The sequence below is a fragment of the Lampris incognitus genome, chromosome 19 (genome assembly GCF_029633865.1).
Source record: "Lampris incognitus isolate fLamInc1 chromosome 19, fLamInc1.hap2, whole genome shotgun sequence".
NCBI classification, from domain to species: Eukaryota; Metazoa; Chordata; class Actinopteri; order Lampriformes; family Lampridae; genus Lampris; species Lampris incognitus.
Genome location: NC_079229.1, coordinates 957,501 through 975,228, shown reverse-complemented (window position 1 = coordinate 975,228; position 17,728 = coordinate 957,501). Strand labels below are relative to the sequence as shown.

General features: G+C 45.1%; 1 protein-coding gene across 1 annotated transcript in view; it reads left to right on the top strand.

Annotated features, from left to right (window-relative positions):
* cubn (cubilin (intrinsic factor-cobalamin receptor)) overlaps positions 1-17,728 on the top strand; it is a 217,937-nt gene that overhangs the window by 116,163 nt on the left and 84,046 nt on the right. The window contains exons 28-40 of the mRNA XM_056299826.1: positions 61-220; positions 1,130-1,311; positions 2,283-2,451; positions 3,101-3,282; positions 7,508-7,664; positions 7,794-7,910; positions 8,049-8,162; positions 8,925-9,053; positions 9,253-9,385; positions 11,373-11,578; positions 12,199-12,380; positions 16,593-16,785; positions 16,899-17,096. Coding sequence (XP_056155801.1) covers positions 61-220; positions 1,130-1,311; positions 2,283-2,451; positions 3,101-3,282; positions 7,508-7,664; positions 7,794-7,910; positions 8,049-8,162; positions 8,925-9,053; positions 9,253-9,385; positions 11,373-11,578; positions 12,199-12,380; positions 16,593-16,785; positions 16,899-17,096 — 2,122 coding nt within the window. The remainder of the gene's footprint in view (positions 1-60; positions 221-1,129; positions 1,312-2,282; positions 2,452-3,100; positions 3,283-7,507; positions 7,665-7,793; positions 7,911-8,048; positions 8,163-8,924; positions 9,054-9,252; positions 9,386-11,372; positions 11,579-12,198; positions 12,381-16,592; positions 16,786-16,898; positions 17,097-17,728) is intronic.

The window sequence follows — 17,728 nt, the reverse complement described above, 5'->3', positions numbered from 1 at the left end:
TTATTTGTGGCCAGGTGTATTCTGTTTACTTTCATACTTCTGACACTACTATTCCTTTAGCTCTTTAACGGACCTAACGAGCAAGCGCCCCTGATTGGTACATTCTGTGGGACCATGCCCCCTCCAGCCAACACCACCACCAGCTCCTCCCTCACCTTGTTGTTCAGAACAGACTCCTCCTTGTCCATGTCCGGCTTCCAGATGATGTGGTACCAGAATGGTGAGAGAGGAACATGCCTCCACTCATGATCCTACATCAACAAAGTCAGAAGGTCACCTTTAAGGCCTCAGAAGCACTGGGTTCCAGTTTCAGGATGTGGTTGCATTTGATTCTAACCATATATAGGACGAGGTTATGTACAGAAATCTGAGAGGGCTCTTGCTCTTTAAGTAGCTTTTAACCTCAAGATACAACTTCCTTTCAGACTACAACAACCAAGCTTCTGTCTCTTGCAAACCAGAGCTGAACAAGCCTGGCATCACAGATGCATGCATGTTACCATAGTAATTTACCATAATTAAACTAATTAGAGAGAGGAATGATTATTATAGTAGGTGTTATTTTGATGTCATTACTCAAATATCAACACAAGCAAGATAAACCTGTTATTCCTGCTCTATTTTGCAGTACTTGGATGATCATCAGTATGACAGCAATGAATGAAGCACCCCCAGATATAACATCATGTAAAGCAGCTAGCCTTACTACATTGGCTAGCTAAAGGTCTATCCCACAAAAATTGCCAATTTAGCTCACCATCTAAATTCATATTTGAATTCCAAAAGTATTCATTTGATGATATTATCCAGTGTATATTTGACTATGAGAGCTGTTCACTGGCAGGGTAAATTACTACACGACCAAAAAAAAATAAATTCTATTTTAAGGCAAAGTACAGGAGCAAATTATTGTTTTCTTTTTGCTGCTGCTCTGATCAATAAACATACTAAGAATATGAGTCAAATTTGTCCCTCAAGTCAGAATTTTTTTTTCTCCAAAATTATGATTCATCATTTGACACGTTGCCTTCCAAAAAATTACATTTTCAAAATAATAGCATGACAGTGAAGCACTTTTAAAACTAACACGATCAGTCCAGCTCGTCTGACCCACAGTCTCTGTCACCAGGTTGTGGTATGGAGCTGACTGGTCCCAGCGGTTCCTTCAACAGCCCAGGTTACCCGGGTCGATACCCAGAGAACAGGGAATGCGTCTGGCATATCACCACGGCAGCCGGTAGCAGCATCACCATCAACATCCATGAGTTTGACGTGGAGTACCACCAAGACTGCAACTACGATGTCCTAGAGGTTAGACACAATCACTCACCAACTGTACTAGCACCCCTGTTAGCGTGGTAACTAGCTTACATGTTCACTCTTACATAGTCACCCACACAGTCACTCACCCATTTACTTTACCTGGGGACACTTTTATTCTTTGTCATGCAAATAGTTTTATGCTGCTCATAACACCAAAAAACACAAAAAAGTCATTATTGGTGGTATGAACATGCAATAAACTAAAGTCGCATTGTTAACTTTTTAAGAGATCATAAGGAGAAACAGGCCAACCTGTACTGACTTAATCATAGAATGTTGGATCAGTTCATGTGGACACAACATTTATTGAGAGAAATGTTTCATCATCATCTAAGTGACCTCTTCAGTCTCACCTGACTGCAGGTGTCCCCACCCTTATAAACAATACAGTGACTGCAGGTGTCCCCACCCTTATAAACAATACAGTGGCATAACCACCCAAACCAACGGTCAGTTTCATATGCAAATATGGGCATGACCATTAACTAGAGTTACAATGGTCATGTATACTATTCAGAGGATTGGGGAATCATTATAATCACAGCATTGTAAGATGGTGACAGATGTACTCTTACCCCCCCCCCCCCAGTTCAGGGATGGTCGTTCCCTCTTCACATGGATGGCCTCTTTGACTCTCCGTTCAAATCACCGCTCCTCCCTATCAAGGATGTGCACATCCTCATCCTTGAAAAGGTTATTGGCGATTGTAGTGAATGTTTGCCCTTGTTTCCTTGACTAGAGAGATGATAATAGTCAATATTGATAACAGCAAGAAGCACCGGGAAGAGGAGCACAAAGCCGCTGTATCTGTGCACGCCGACAATTCATGTGGAAAGGATAAAACAATATCAATGATTATGAGTGCTATCCAGTATTTTAAGACTATACATCATTTTAGGGGTGGGCCTTTTCCCCCCTATGAGCTTTGACTTGGTGTGTGTGACCCCCCTTCAACTCAGGTCTATGGAGGCCCTGACCTGTTTGCTCCACGGCTGGCCCAACTGTGCACCACCACCTCAAAACCCATGCAGGTGTCCAGCACTGGAAACATGGTCACGGTGCGCTTCAAGTCCGACGCTTATGTCAGTGGCAGGGGTTTCAACGCCAGCTGGACCGAAGTCCAGGGAGGTGGGTAGAAAGGTGTGGGTAAATACACAGGAACAGTGTTTGTCGTTCATTCATGAAAGAAAGAAAATACTCTTTTCAAATAACACGGGCATAGTATTAACATACCAGCTTTAAACAGGTCTTTTGCGGGGCATCCAGGTGGCGTAGTGGTCTATTCCAATGCCTACCAACACAGGGATTGCTGGTTCGAATCCCCATGTTACCTCCAGCTTGGTCGGGTGTCCTTACAGACATAATTGGCCGTGTCTGTGGGTGGGAAGCCGGTTGAAGGCATATATCCTGAATGCTGCTCTAGCACCTCCTCTGATCGATCAGGGTGCCTGTTCAAGAGGAGGAGGAACTGAGCGGAATAGCGTGATCCTCCCACGTGCTACGTCCCCCTGGTGAAACTCCTCACTGTCAGGTGAAAAGAAGCGGCTGGTGACTCCACATGTATCGGAGGAGGCATGTGGTAGTCTGCAGCCTCCCTGGATTGGCAGAGGGGGTGGAGCAGCAACTGGGACAACTCAGAAGAGTGGAGTAATTGGCCAAGTACAATTCGGAGAAAAGGGGGGGGTCAAAATAAAAAAATATATAGGTCTTTTGTGACTCCTAACATTCAATTTCTCCTATAGCATTCGATTTCTCTTCTCTTCTCTTCTCTTCTCAGGCTGTGGTGGTCCAGTGACAGCTCCATATGGAGAAATTCACTCCCCGTCCTACCCTAACAATTACCCCAGCAACGTGGACTGTTCCTGGGTCATCAGCGTTGACCCTAGCCACCGTGTGCTCTTCAACTTCTCCGACCTCGATATTGAGTACGACACTGCCTGCTATTGGGACAATGTGGCTGTAAGAACCTGATAAGCTATTAAAATACTCCCCTGACTCTAAATAGTCACAGTAGATTCTAGGTTCAAGAGCTTTATTGTCATCATCCGGACAAGAAAATCACAGCTGCTACTTCCACAGGGCAAGCCAACTACAAGATTAAATAGAAATATGGAACACTGTTACAGAATAAAATAAGGGACTAATTTAAAAACCATTATAAATAGTCCTATTAAACAGATAAAAAACATACCAAAGGGGGAAAAAATCAAGAAGTACCATAGATGCATTTGGCAGCAAAGTTGTCAAAATAAACATTTTAAGCGCCTTGTCTTTATGCTGCACACATAGTCCGTGTATCGCACATACAGTCCTTGTGTTGCATATGAGAGTTGGGGGGGGGGGGCTTTGGTTGTGGCTGTGGGGGATTGTTCAGTAGTGTGTGACAGCCCTGGGAAAGAAGCTCTTGCTGAGAGTAGATGGTGTAGTATTGAATAAGTCTTGGTTGGGAGCTGCGAAGTCAAACCTGTCCCAATGCATACCCTCCAACACACTGTTTTGTAAGATAAGATAAGATGTGCTTTATTAATCTCCATATTGTGTATGCACCATATGGATATTAATAAAACATTTGTTGATAATGACTAGCTAGCTAGCTGGCTGAGTTGACCAGGGCTAATCAGCACAGTTGAATGGCTGACAGGGGATGGTGGAGAAAATAATACAGCAACGTTAGCACTTGGCTATAAATAAATTAAGTAAAGGGGGGTGGGCAAACGCAAGACCAGTATGTAGGAAAGCCCTTGTTAAGAAGAAGAGTTTAGTTTGGCTCCCACTAGTATTACTGGTATTGTGCACTCACTTCAGTTTACTGGTAAGGTTACTGGCCCTTTAAGAAATACAGAGACTTTCCGGTTCTAACCAGTTTGTCTCAGTCTGCCTGTCTGCTAGTGAGCTACTGTTTGCCTATCTTCCATTTCGAGGAAATTGTGTGTCAGTGACAGATTTAAGTAGATTATGTATGTCTTCATTTGTGCATTTTTCATTCACTGCGACTTACTCGGAAATATGTTTATATAAATCCGTTTTCTGTTGCTTTTGTTTCTTTCTGCTAGTGAGACGCTGTTAGCTATGCCATGCTGGTTAGCTTAGCTGGGCGTTAGTTATGTTCCGTTCCGCTGCTGTGCCTCACGCCGACACGTGTTGTGTTATGTTTATTTGTGTTCATGTGGATTATGATAGCTCATGTGTTATTATTGTTCATTAATATAGATGTGTATTGTGTTTTTTGAGCATACGCCATTATTCCATGACAGTGCATAATTTGGCCAAGAGGTGAAATATAAAGAGAGAAAAGTAGAGGGCAAGGGGCGTCCAGGTAGCGTAGCGGTCTATTCCGTTGCCTACCAACACAGGGATCACCGGTTCGAATCCCCGTGTTACCTCGGCTTGGGTGGGTATCCCTACAGTCAATTGGCCGTGTCTGGGGTGGGAACCCAGATGTGGGTATGTGTCCTGCTCACTGCACTACCTGCTCCTTTTGTGGGTCGGGGAGCCTGTTCGGGGGGAGGAGGAGTAACTGGGGAGAAAGAGGGAGGAAAAAAAGTAGAGGGCCAAGGACTGAGCCCTGAGGTACGCCATATTTAACATCAGAGAATGTTGATGTAATATTATTGTGGCAGACAAACTGTGTTCTTCCAGATAAGCCAAGAGAGAGCTAAGCCGGAGACACCAAAATTACAATTTATTCTGTCTAATAGTATACAGTAATCAAGTCCATGAATACTGGGATGGCATCCAGCGCTTTACCTGTACCACCAACCATAGGGTTAGTGGTTGTGTCAGGAAGGGCATCTGACGTAAAATTATGCTAAATCATTATGCGGATTGACAAGCCCATACTGGATCAGTCAAGGCTCCGACCGGAAACAGCTGAGGCCCAGGTTGATAATGGCCGCGATTGGCACTGTTCCCTCACGGGTTACCAATGGAAACTGTAAAATCTGCTGTTGCGACCCCTGAGAAACGGAACAAGCTGAAAGAAGAAGAAGAAAAATAGTATACAGTAATCAATGGTGTCGAAGGCTGCACTGAGGTCAAATAGTAAAAGCACAGAGGTAGAATCAGAGTCCAGAGCAAGTAGAAGATCGTTCACCACTCTGGTCAGAGCAGTTTTCAGTGGAGTGACAGGCCCTGAAAGCTGATTAAAAAGGTTCATATAGATGGATTTCTTCTATATGGGTCAAAAATCTGTGATACAAAACCTCTCTCTAGTACTTTAGAAAAGAATGGAAGATTAGAGACTAGTCAATAGTTATTAAGAGACCCTATTAAGAGGTTTGACCACAGCTATCTTAAAACTGCTGGGAACAGAGCCAAATTATCAAAATCCAGTACTGTAGGTCCCAGGAAAGGTCAGAGGTCTTTAAATAGTTTTGCTGGTAAAGGGTCAAGTGGGCAAGTAGCTGGTTTAGAAGCTGACACAAGCTTAGTCAAAGTATCGAGAGAGTCTCAAAAGCTGTAATAACAGGGACTATCAGTGACTCATTCATTTTTACATAGATATGAATTTGGTAAGACAGGATCTGCAGGAGTAGCTGGAGTTGATGAGCTACATCTGTTTATGACCTCACCAACCTTATCACAGAAAATGTCTAGAAACTCATGGGCCGTGAATGGTGAGCAGCTAAGACGGTCTGTGACATTCTACAGATATAGATATTGAAACTATAGTGAAAGGTGTGTTATGTATTATTGCTGGTATGATGTCAATATCACTATCAACAGATCATTTTCGCTGTCTATTTCTGCTGAGAACCACGTGGCTCATGCAGAGAAAATAAGCTTAACGCTGAAACTCTAGATGATGTGCTGCTGCAGCACGGCTCGAGCCGCAGCTCTCAGACTGCGTGGTGCTCTAACATGTTAACATGGGAGCCAAAATGAAAAGCAGGGTCCCACAACACACAGGCACTGCTCAGGTAGGCGGTGTGTCCTAGGCCTGAGAGTCAAAATCGTAACAGATGCACCATGTCTGTGAGTAAAGCTTGACCACTGCATACTCGCATACACACAATGGCCAAATTTTCTGCATTTCTGTCACTTGCTTGAAAATTATGACTTCTACGCCCACTGATTGCCACAATGACTGCCTGTGTAGCTGTGGTGCTTCATCACACACTCCAGGCTAATGGCTGTGTAATAGATCATTTTGTTGGAGCAAATGAGTAAGAAAGACCCACAGACAAGTCTGAATGCTGATGTTCTGATGCCAAGCTTGTCATGAGACAACGTGCTGGATGACAGACCCACACTGATTTAAATACACGGGTGGAAAATAGTATGGAGGAACCAGGTTAGATATTCGCAGCCATGTCACTTACCATTCACTTACATTATATTGATGAAATCATTTGTTGAACTAGTGAATGGTGAGTTTTGGGTAAATTCTTTCTAAAAGTCTGGTTATAGTGTTTTCATTCGAAGAAGTTGCTTTGTACGTCTTTCTGTTAGGTAGGGGAATATTCAGAGTATGACAAGACTGATTCTGTCAGCACCAGTAGGCCTTGCATTCAGCTGATCCTGACTCAGTATCTGCTGATCAGGTGTTTGCTCTCTCACAACATGAAGCAGGTCTGTCATTTCAGCCAGAGAGGATGGCATCACACGTGGATTCTAACCTCCCTCTCAGAGTGTTATTAATTTCTTTTTTTGGGGGGGGGGTATTTTCCCCCCCTTTTCTCCTCAATTGTACCTGTCCAATTACCCCTCTCTTCCCAGCCGTCCCGGTGTCGGCTGCACCCCCTCTGCCGATCCGGGGAGGGCTGCAGACTAACACATGTCTCCTCCCATACATGTGGAGTCACCAGCCACTTCTTTTCACCTGACAGTGAGGAGTTTCACTAGGGGGAGGTAGCATGTGGGAGGATCCCGCTGTGCCCCCTAGTCCCCCCCCGCCGAACAGGCACCCCGACCAACCAAAGGAGGCGCTAGTGTAGCAACCAGGACACATACCGACATTCGGCTTCCCACCCGCGGACACGGCCAATTGTGTCTGTAGGGATGCCCGACCAAGCCAGAGGTAACACGGGGATTCAGACTGGCGAGCTCCATGTTGGTAGGCAATGGAATAGACTGCTACACTACCCGGATGCCCCAGAGTGTTATTAATTTCTGTACTGCCCCTTCATTTCTATCTCTTGATTTATCCGTCTCTCTGACTGACTGTTTAACTTCTGTCTTCTAGATCTATGACGGTCCGACCATCTGGGCTCCATTGCTGGCCCGCTTATGTGGCGAAACACTCCCTGCCCCCATCATCTCCACCCAGAACACCATCTACGTCCGCTTCCGCTCCGACTCCAGCCGCAACCATCGTGGCTTCAGCGCTCGTTTCTCAGAAGGTGAGTGTGTCCCTGTGTGTCCCCATGTTGACCTCCAACACGTGTGTGTGGAAATATGAGATGGAAAATAAATAGAAGTTGTACTTTTTTATCTATTTTATTTATTTATTTATTTATTTATTATTGCAGCTTGTGGAGCTACCATTATAACAGATGATGTGGGTGGTGCAATTGCATCGCCACGGTACCCAGCCATGTACCCGCCCAATCAGAACTGCAGCTGGATTATCAGAGCACAGGAGCCATGTGAGTTGTATGAATCAGTTTAAAAATCTCCCTCCATACCCCCCCCCCCATACCCATACATGCACAGAACACTATTTATCGTGTTTACATGGTGGTTTGTTCAGGCTGCATTTTGATGTCTTGTTTTTCTCTGACCAGTCAACCACGTGACCTTATCATTCACTGACTTCGACTTGGAGATGTTAAACTCCAACTGCTCCCATGATGCTGTGGAGATCCTGGATGGAGACAACTACCAGGCCCCATCTTTAGGTCCTGTATCTATCTATTGTGTGTGTGTGTGTGTCTGTGTGTGTGTGTGTGTGTGTGTGTGTGTGTGTGTGTGTGTGTGTGTGTGTGTGTGTGTCCATTCAAGTCTGCATTTTTGCCTTACTCATCACTAGTGAATACAAGATTTAGCCACCACTGATGTCCTTCATCACTGAGAATGCAAATTACATTTATTCCATGACAGCATATAATTTGGCCAAGAGGTGAAATATGAAGAGAGAAAAGTAGAGGGCAAGGGGCGTCCAGGTGGCGTAGCGGTCTGTTCCGTTACCTACCAACACAGGGATTGGCAGTTCAAATCCCCGTGTTACCTCCGGCTTGGTTAAGCACCCCTACAGACACAATTGGCCATGTCTGCGGGTGGGTAGCTGGATGTGGGTATGTGTCCTGGTCACTGCACTAGCACCTCCTCTTGTCAGTCAGGGCACTGTTGGGGGACTGGGGGGAATAGCGGAATAGCGTGATCCTCCCATGTGCTACGTCCCCCTGGTGAAACTCTTCACTATCAGGCGAAAAGTAGTGGCTGGTGACTCCACATATGTTGGAGGAGGCATTTGGTAGTCTGCAGCCCTCCCCGGATCGGCAGAAGGGGTGGAGCAGTGACCGGGATGGCTCAGAAGAGTGTGGTAATTGGCCAGGTACAATTGGGAAGAAAATGGAGAAAAAATAAATAATAAACAAAACTGGACAATAGTAAAGTATTACAATTAATTGATTGATGAATTTTGATGATACTCTCTTCAGGTCGCTATTGTGGGTCACAGGTCCCTCATCCAGTGACATCATTCAGCAATGCCCTGGTGGTCAACTTCTTCTCTGACATGTACACCTCCAGGAAAGGCTTCAGAGCCACACATTCTGGTTCCACCTCCAGTAAGACATCATACTAACGAGGGCTTCCTGTTCCCAAATTGAATCGTTTAACTTGTATATCTGATCTCTCCCTAAAAAAGCCTTATTTTAAATATTAACTTGTCCTACAGTCCAACTTGTCTACTGCTTCCTTGCTCTTTTCCCAATGCATTCTCCTTCCCTCTCCTCTCCTCCTCTTTTCTGTCCTGTCCTGTCTCAGGTTGTGGAGGAGATCTGGTCATGGAGACTGGCGCGTTCAACAGTCCAAACTACCCAGATGCCTATCCTCCAAATGTAGAATGTGTCTGGACCATCACAAGTTCACCAGGGAACCGTCTCCAACTCTCCTTCATGTTAGTTAGTAGCAAAAATAGAACTGCAGATTGTTGTGTTTCTTTGTCTACGAACCTTATCATAGAGTAACTTAAAACTCAAAAAAGTGGAGTTAACTACTCGGCTGAAAGGTGTACTCTGGCTCAGGGAAAGTAAGTTAGTCTATCCCATTCCTCAAAACCCACTGTCAACCTGCCCTTGAGCAAGGCACTACACTGTGGAGTCCAGCTGAGTTACTCAGTAGTCAGTAGTTTAAAACTATAGTTAGACTGGACAACTCCCAGGTGTAATTGTGAGCTGTGGGAATGTAAAGTGGGGCGGTGCTGAAACAGATACGCTGGGCTCAGGCAACCTTCTTTGGTTTAGAATAAGGTGATTGCTCAAAAACTCTTGAGACCATGGTTCTCTACCAGAAAATGCTGGGATCGCTCCCTCCGGGTTGGGAATGAGTTGTTGCCTCAAGTGAAGGAGTTCAAGTATCTCGGGGTCTTGTTCACGAGTGAGGGTAGGATGGAGCAGGAGATTGACAGGCAGATTGTGCAGCATCAGCAGTAATGCAGATGTTGTACCGGACCGTTGTGGTGAAGAGGGAGCTGAGCCGGAAGGCAAAGCTGTCAGTTTACCAGTCAGTCTTCGTTCCAACCCTCACCTATGGTCATGAGCTTTGGGTAGTGAACGAAAGGGTGAGATCGCGGATATAAGCGGCTGAAATGAGTTTCCTCCGTAGGGTGTCTGGGCTCAGCCTTAGAGATAGGGTGAGGAGCTCGGACATCCGGAGGGAGCTCGGAGTAGAGCCGCTGCTCCTTCACGTCGAGAGGAGCCAGTTGAGGTGGTTCAGGCATCTGATTAGGATGCCTCCTGGGCGCCTTCCTTTGGGGGTTTTCCGGGCACGTCCAACTGGGAGGAGACCCCGAGGTAGATCCAGAACTTGCTGGAGGGACTACATGTCCAATCTGGCCTGGCAACGCCTTGAGATCCCCCAGGAGGAGCTGGAGGGTGTTGCTGGGGAGAGGGACGTCTGGAGTTCCCTACTTAGCTTGCTGCCACCGCGACCCGACCCCGGAGAAGAGGCTGAAGATGAGATGAGATGAGATGAGATGAGATGAGATGATTGCTAACTTGCAAGTTTGACATGGGCAGTATTTATTAAGTCAGTAATTGCTTTAATTTCAGTGGTGAAGTAACTTCCTGCTAATTACTGACTCGTTACATGTCTGCTGGGAGAATTAGCCCTGATGGTACACATGTCTAATTACTGACTCGTTACATGTCCGCTGGGAGAATTAGCCCTGATGGTACACATGTCTAATTACTGACTCGTTACACGTCCGCTGGGAGAATTAGCCCTGATGGTACACATGTCTAATTACTGACTCGTTACACGTCCGCTGGGAGAATTAGCCCTGATGGTACACATGTCTAATTACTGACTCGTTACACGTCCGCAGGGAGAATTAGCCCTGATGGTACACATGTCTAATTACTGACTCGTTACACGTCCGCTGGGAGAATTAGCCCTGATGGTACACATGTCTAATTACTGACTCGTTACACGTCCGCTGGGAGAATTAGCCCTGATGGTACACATGTCTAATTACTGACTCGTTACACGACCGCTGGGAGAATTAGCCCTGATGCTACACATGTCTAATTACTGACTCGTTACACGTCCGCTGGGAGAATTAGCCCTGATGGTACACATGTCTAATTACTGACTCGTTACACGTCCGCTGGGAGAATTAGCCCTGATGGTACACATGTCTAATTACTGACTCGTTACACGTCCGCAGGGAGAATTAGCCCTGATGGTACACATGTCTAATTACTGACTCGTTACACGTCCGCAGGGAGAATTAGCCCTGATGGTACACATGTCTAATTACTGACTCGTTACACGTCCGCTGGGAGAATTAGCCCTGATGCTACACATGTCTAATTACTGACTCGTTACACGTCCGCTGGGAGAATTAGCCCTGATGCTACACATGTCTTTCTCTTGCCTCTCAGAATGTTCCATCTCCAGGTGAGTGACGGCTGTGGACATGACTATCTGGAGATCAGGGAGGGGAACTCCACGGGTCACCTAGTGGGTCGCTTCTGTGGCAACTCCCTCCCATCCAACTACACCTCCATCATCGGCCACATCCTCTGGATCAAGTTCCGCTCAGACACAACTGTGAGCGGAGCTGGCTTCAGAGCCACCTTCTCACACCGTGAGTGTGTGTGTGTGTGTGTGTGTGTGTGTGTGTGTGTGTGTGTGTGTGTGTGTGTCTGTGTGTGTGTGTGTGTATGTATGTGTGTGTGCATGCATGCATGTGTGTGTGTCTGCATGTGTGTGTGTGTGTGTGTGTGTGTGTCTGATGATTTGTGTGTGTGTGAGAGAGTGAGTTTGTTGATGTGTGTGTGTGAGTGAGATTGTTGATGTGTGAGTGTGTGTGAATGTGTGAGTGTGAGTTTGTTGATGTGTGTGTGTGAGTGAGATTGTTGTTGTGTGTGTGTGTGTGTGTGTGTGTTTGCTGATGTGTTTGTGTGCGTGAGAGTGAGTTTGTGTGTGTGTTTGTGTGCGTGAGAGTGAGTTTGTGTGTGTGAGTGAGTTTGTTGATGTGTGTGTGTGTGTGTGTGTGTTACTTACTTACACCCACTGTGTGCATGTGTAACTCATATTTACTGTGATAATTGCTCCCCTTCGTTGTGTTTTAAAAGTCGTCCAAAAAAAGCAAGTCAAACACAACACACGTGTTGCCTCATCGATCCAGAGCATGTCTGCTGAGGTGTGCTGGTGCAGAGCTCCATGTTTTAGTGTGACCTCTTCCCTCTCCCGTCCTTGTTCCAGTGTACGGTAACGACTTGACGGGTGAGTCGGGCCAGATAGCGTCCCCGCTGTACCCTCGTATGTACCCCAACAATGCTGACTACCGCTGGACGGTCACTGTGGACGGAGACAGCTACATCCAGGTCCACTTCCTGGACATGGACATAGAGGACCTGTCTGACTGCTACTTCGATCAGCTCAAGGTAGGCGTGGTGTGTGTGTGTGTGTGTGGCGGGGGGGTGTCAGAGCACCAGCATGGTCCATCAGTATGACTTCCATGCCAGTGTGCTGCAGAAGAAACTCTTTTTTGAATAATGAAGATTGAATCGGTGTTGGTTTTATATGTGTTCCCCCACACTTCCACACAGTAGGTGATGTATGGAAGTATGAGGGAACAGTACAAGTTGTAAAGTGAAGCTTGATTTAGAAGCTCTTTGACTTTGAATAGTATTGCAATTGATTTGGATACTTTGGCCTTGGTATAATTTATATGTGGTTTCCAACATAATTTATTGTCCACTATTACCCCAAGAAATGTAATTTCAGTCACTCTTTCTATGTCTACATTGTTAATCATGAGTTTCTTGATTGAGTTAATTTTACAGTTACCAAAGTTTATAAATTTTGTTTTACTTAAATTCAATGTTAGTTTGTTAGCATCAAACCACCTCTTCAACTTCATCAGGTTCTTTCCCACTATACCCAGGAGTTGATCCAGATGATCCCCACAGCAAAATAAATTTGTGTCATCAGCAAATAAAATGGCTTTCAGAGATTCAGACACTTCACAAATATTGTTTATATATAGAATAAACAGTAATGGTCCCAACACTGAGCCCTGGAGGACTCCACATGTGACTTTCAGTAGGTGAGACTTGAAGTTTGTAATTCAACATATTGATATCTGTCTTTTAGATAGCTGGTTAACCAGGAGAGTACGGTTCCCATAATTCCATATGATTGTAGTTTTTTCAGTAATTATTTATGGTCTATGGCAGGGGTGTCAAACTCCAGGCCTTGAGGGCCGCAGTGTCTGCAGGTATTTGTTGCAACCGTGCACTACACCACCTGATTTAACTAATTAGCTCACCTCCTGGATCAAGGAGGGAAAGGAACTAGTTTAATCAGGTGGTGAAGTGCATGGTTGCAACAAATACCTGCAGACACTGTGGCCCTCGAGGCCTGGAGTTTGACACCCCTGGTCTACGGTGTCAAATTCTTTTTTAGATCCAGAAATACCCCTATTGCATATTTTTTGTTTTCTATTGCCATTGTTATTTCATCTACAAATTCTATAAGTGCAAACGAAGTTGCTCTGTTTGCTCTAAAACCATATTGCTGATCATACAGTACATTATGTTTTGTGATGAAGTCATGTATTCTTGAAAAGTATGTTTTTTCTAGTATTTTTGAGAACTGTGGAAGTAAGGAAACAGATCTGTAATTTGAAAAGACGTGTCTATCACCAGACTTATAGATTGGTATAACTTTGGCTGTTTTCATTTTGCTTGGAAAAACACCAGTTTGTAGGGATTGGTTACAGATGTGAGACAAAGGTTTTGCAATGCATTCGATGATATTTTTGACCGTAAACATGTCTATTCCATTCCAGTCAGTGGACTTCTTGTTCTTGAAATTTTCAACTGTGTCAATAATTTCTTTTTCATTTGTTCACCTTAGAAATATGGATTCTTTAACAGATGTTTTCTTGCTTTCCACATTATCTCCGCTACCGGTTTTTGCGATTTCCTCAGCCAAATCAGGACCAACACTGACAACAAACTTATTGAACTCATGTTCAACCATGGCCATGTCATTAACAGTTGAATTAGTACTAGTCAGGAAATGGTTAGGGTATCCGGCCTTCCCACTTCCTTTTTTAATAATATAATTTAATACATTCCATGTTTATTTAATATTGTTTTTGTTGTCCTGTAGTAATTTACTGTAATAATCCTTTTTGCTGATTCTCATAATTCTAGTTAATTTGTTTTTATATATCTTATATTTTTGATCAGCTTCTATTGTTCTTTTCCTTAAAAATTCTTTATATGAGAAATTTTTCTTCTTACATGCACTTAGTATTCCTTTAGTTAACCATGGTTTTTCAGCATATATTTGTTTATCTACTTTCCTTACTGGTGGGCAATTTTTTTCATGCAGCGTTACTATAATGGACTGAAATGATTCATAGGCCTCATTTGCATCTTCTACATAAACCTCATTCCATTCATGTTTCATTAGGTCTTCTTTAAAATAATTGATAGCATGTTGTGTTATGTGCCTTGTCATTTTGAAGGTTTTGGTATCTTTCTTGGTCATGGTACAGCTCTGGATTATTGCAAAGACCGGCAGATGGTCACTAGTGTCATCTATTACTATTCCACTTACTACTTTGCGGTCAATGGCGTTGGTCAATACGTTGTCAGTTAGGGTTGCACTGTGCGTTGGTATTCTGGTCGGTCTTGTGATTGTGGGATATAGGCTGGTACTGTACATGGAATTAATGAACTCTGGAGTTGAATTGTGATCATGTGGGTTTAACAAGTCAATGTTGAAATCCCCACAGATAAAAACCATGTTCTTGTTATTTATGTTGGTATAAAGTTCTGATAACTTTTCTCCAAAGGTGTCAATGCAGGAACCAGGTTTTCTATAAATGCAGCTAATTAGTATATTTTTTTAATTTCCCCATGTCTATTTCTACTGTGATACACCATGATATTATCCAAACAAATGACATCTTAGCAACAGAATAACTTTTGTAATTTTTATCTATGTATGTATAGTGCAACCCCACCCCCCACCACCACCCTTTGACTGACTCCTGTTAATGAAATAGCTTTCATATCTCCACCATGTCGGTGTGTCCCTCATGAAGCCCAGTTTCAGATATTGCTAGTGCTGGGAACTTGTTGTCCATTTGTCTTAAACAGTGTTTGATTTTTGAAATGTTTGAATTAAGACTCCTACTACGGAAGTGAATTATTGATATTGATCCATCCATATTTACATTTCTTTTAAACTGGTCATCTGTATAGTATTCACAATCACTGTTTGCATTGTTATAAAAATTATTTTCAGGGTTAATGATATTTTCTATGTCTTGTGTTTTATGATCCGTATATTTGAATGTTTTCAAGTTCAGCTTTTGGTAATCAGCAGATGAGTGACTGTTAATGTCTGAACTTGTCATGACAGATTTTAGTACATCCAGTTAGTGAGTTATTGAGTTTGTCCATTACCTTTTTGTGTTGTTCTCCCTTGTTGTGATCTTATCTGTGGGATCATGCTTATCCACTTATCCAATTCGCTGATGAGGTGTACTGTTGCTGCCTCTGGTGTTGATCCGTTTAGCTTGATGCAAATTTTGCAGTTTGAAGTCCGAGTTGCTTGAATCCTGTTCTGCTTTTTCAGATGTGGGCTTTTCTGGCAGCGTCTGCCTTCTTTTTGGTTAAATGGTCGTTGATGTAGACGTCAGTTCCCTTAAGCTTGCTTCCTTGTTTGAGGAGCGCGTGCTTTTTCTTTCTGTTTGTGAACCGGATGATTATTGCTGGTGTTGCGTTTTTATTTTTGCTGGGCAGGGTATGACAAGCCTCTACATCCTTGCTGTTGATTGAGATACCCTTACTGTCCAAAAACTTCACAACTTGTTTCTCAAGTGATTCCCTTTCGGCCTCGGTTGCGTCGGCTCCAACCCCAGCGGTTGTGTGTGGTACACGCTACGCTACACTGGCGTGCTTGGGTTTGAAACTCTGAAGTAACAGATGTTTCCACAACACACCCTGAAGCCTTTATTGTCTGTCACTACTCCTTTTTTTTCTGGATTTTCTTCCCGCTTTTTCTCCCTAATTGTACTTGGCCAATTACCCCACTCTTCTGAGTCATCCTGGTCGCTGCTCCACCCCCTCAGCTGATCCGGGGAGGGTTGCAGACTACCACATGCCTCCTCCGATTCATGTGGAGTCACCAGCCGCTTCTGTTCACCTGACAGTGAGGAGCTTCACCAGGGGGAGGTAGCACGTGGGAGGATCACACTATTCCCACCAGTCCCCCCGAACAGGCGCCCCAACTGACCAGATGAGGCGCTAGTGCAGCGACCAGAACACATACACACATCTGTCTTCCTACCCACAGACACCAATTGTGTCAGTAGGGACACCCGACCGAGCTGGCGGTAACATGGGGATTTGAACCTGCGATCCCCGTGTTGGTAGGCAACGTAATAGACCGCTATGTTACCGGGACTCCCTGTCTCTCACTACTCCTGTCCTCTCACAGGCGTTCAGCTGCAGCCTCCACCTTCCACACCCGTAGTGTTCTGGACATGAAGTCCAGCAGTGAGAGGAAGCCCAAGCCGCTATGTTCCTGCAGCATCAGGCTCTGTCTCAGCTGTCTCTTATGTAATCCTGCAGATATTTGATGGTCCAAACGTGCACTCGTACCCCATTGGGACGTACTGTGGCCTGTCCCTTCCCGCCCCGGTACGCAGCTCCGGCAGCAGCATCACGCTGGAGTTCCAGTCAGATGTGGTTGTCGGGGGCGGAGGCTTCCTGGTGGAGTGGACAGCTGTCCAGGACTCTGGACCCCTGCCCACCATCGCACCAGGTCAGTCAGAAACATTTTTACACAATGCCTTATAGACACAGATGAGTTGACGGGTGGAGAGACAGACTCAGTTGTGTAAGTGTACGTATGGTTTTTGCCCTCTTCTCCCCCAGGTGCATGTGGGGGTGCCCTGATGCCCGGAGAGAGCCCACACTTCCTCTACTCTCCCGGGTGGCCTGAAAACTACGCCTCCAACCTGGAGTGTACCTGGGTGATCCGCTCCCCAGACTCCACTGTAGAATTCAACCTGCTTTCTCTGGATGTGGAGGACTACCCCAGCTGCTACTTCGACAGCCTTGTCATCCGAGACGGTAAGCTGGCGACATGCCAGACTTCACAACGCAAAGGAAACACCATGCTCAGGCTCAGCGCAGTTTACTGAGCCAACATTTCAGCTCAAAAATGTGTCAAGGCATTAAACTTTGGCGGCAGGGTGGCCCAGTGGTTAGTGCTGTCGCCTCACAGCAAGAAGGTCCTGGGTTCGAACCTCGGGGTTGTCCAACCTTGGGGGTCATCCCAGGTCATCCTCTGTATGGAGTTTGCATGTTCTCCCCGTGTCTGTGGTGGGTTTTCTCCGGGTGCTCCGGTTTCCCCCACCATCAAAAAGACATGCATGTTAGGGTCAGTACTCCTGTCTGTGCCCCTGACCGAGGCATGGCGAGACCACCTGGAGCTGGTCCCCAGGTGCTGCATGGCAGCTCCCCACTGTTCCTAGCTACATAGGTAGGATGGCTTACATGCAGAGAGGAATTTCCCCACGGGGATCAATAATTCAATTCAATTTTATTGTCATTAAAAACAATTTGCAGGCACATGTCAAAGCGCAAGGGGGGAGAACAGTCCCCCCCTAAAGTATCTCAAAATCAAAATCAGGGTGGTGCAGTGGCTACCACGGTCACCTCACAGCAAGAAGATCCTGGGTTCGAGCCCCGGGGTAGTCCAA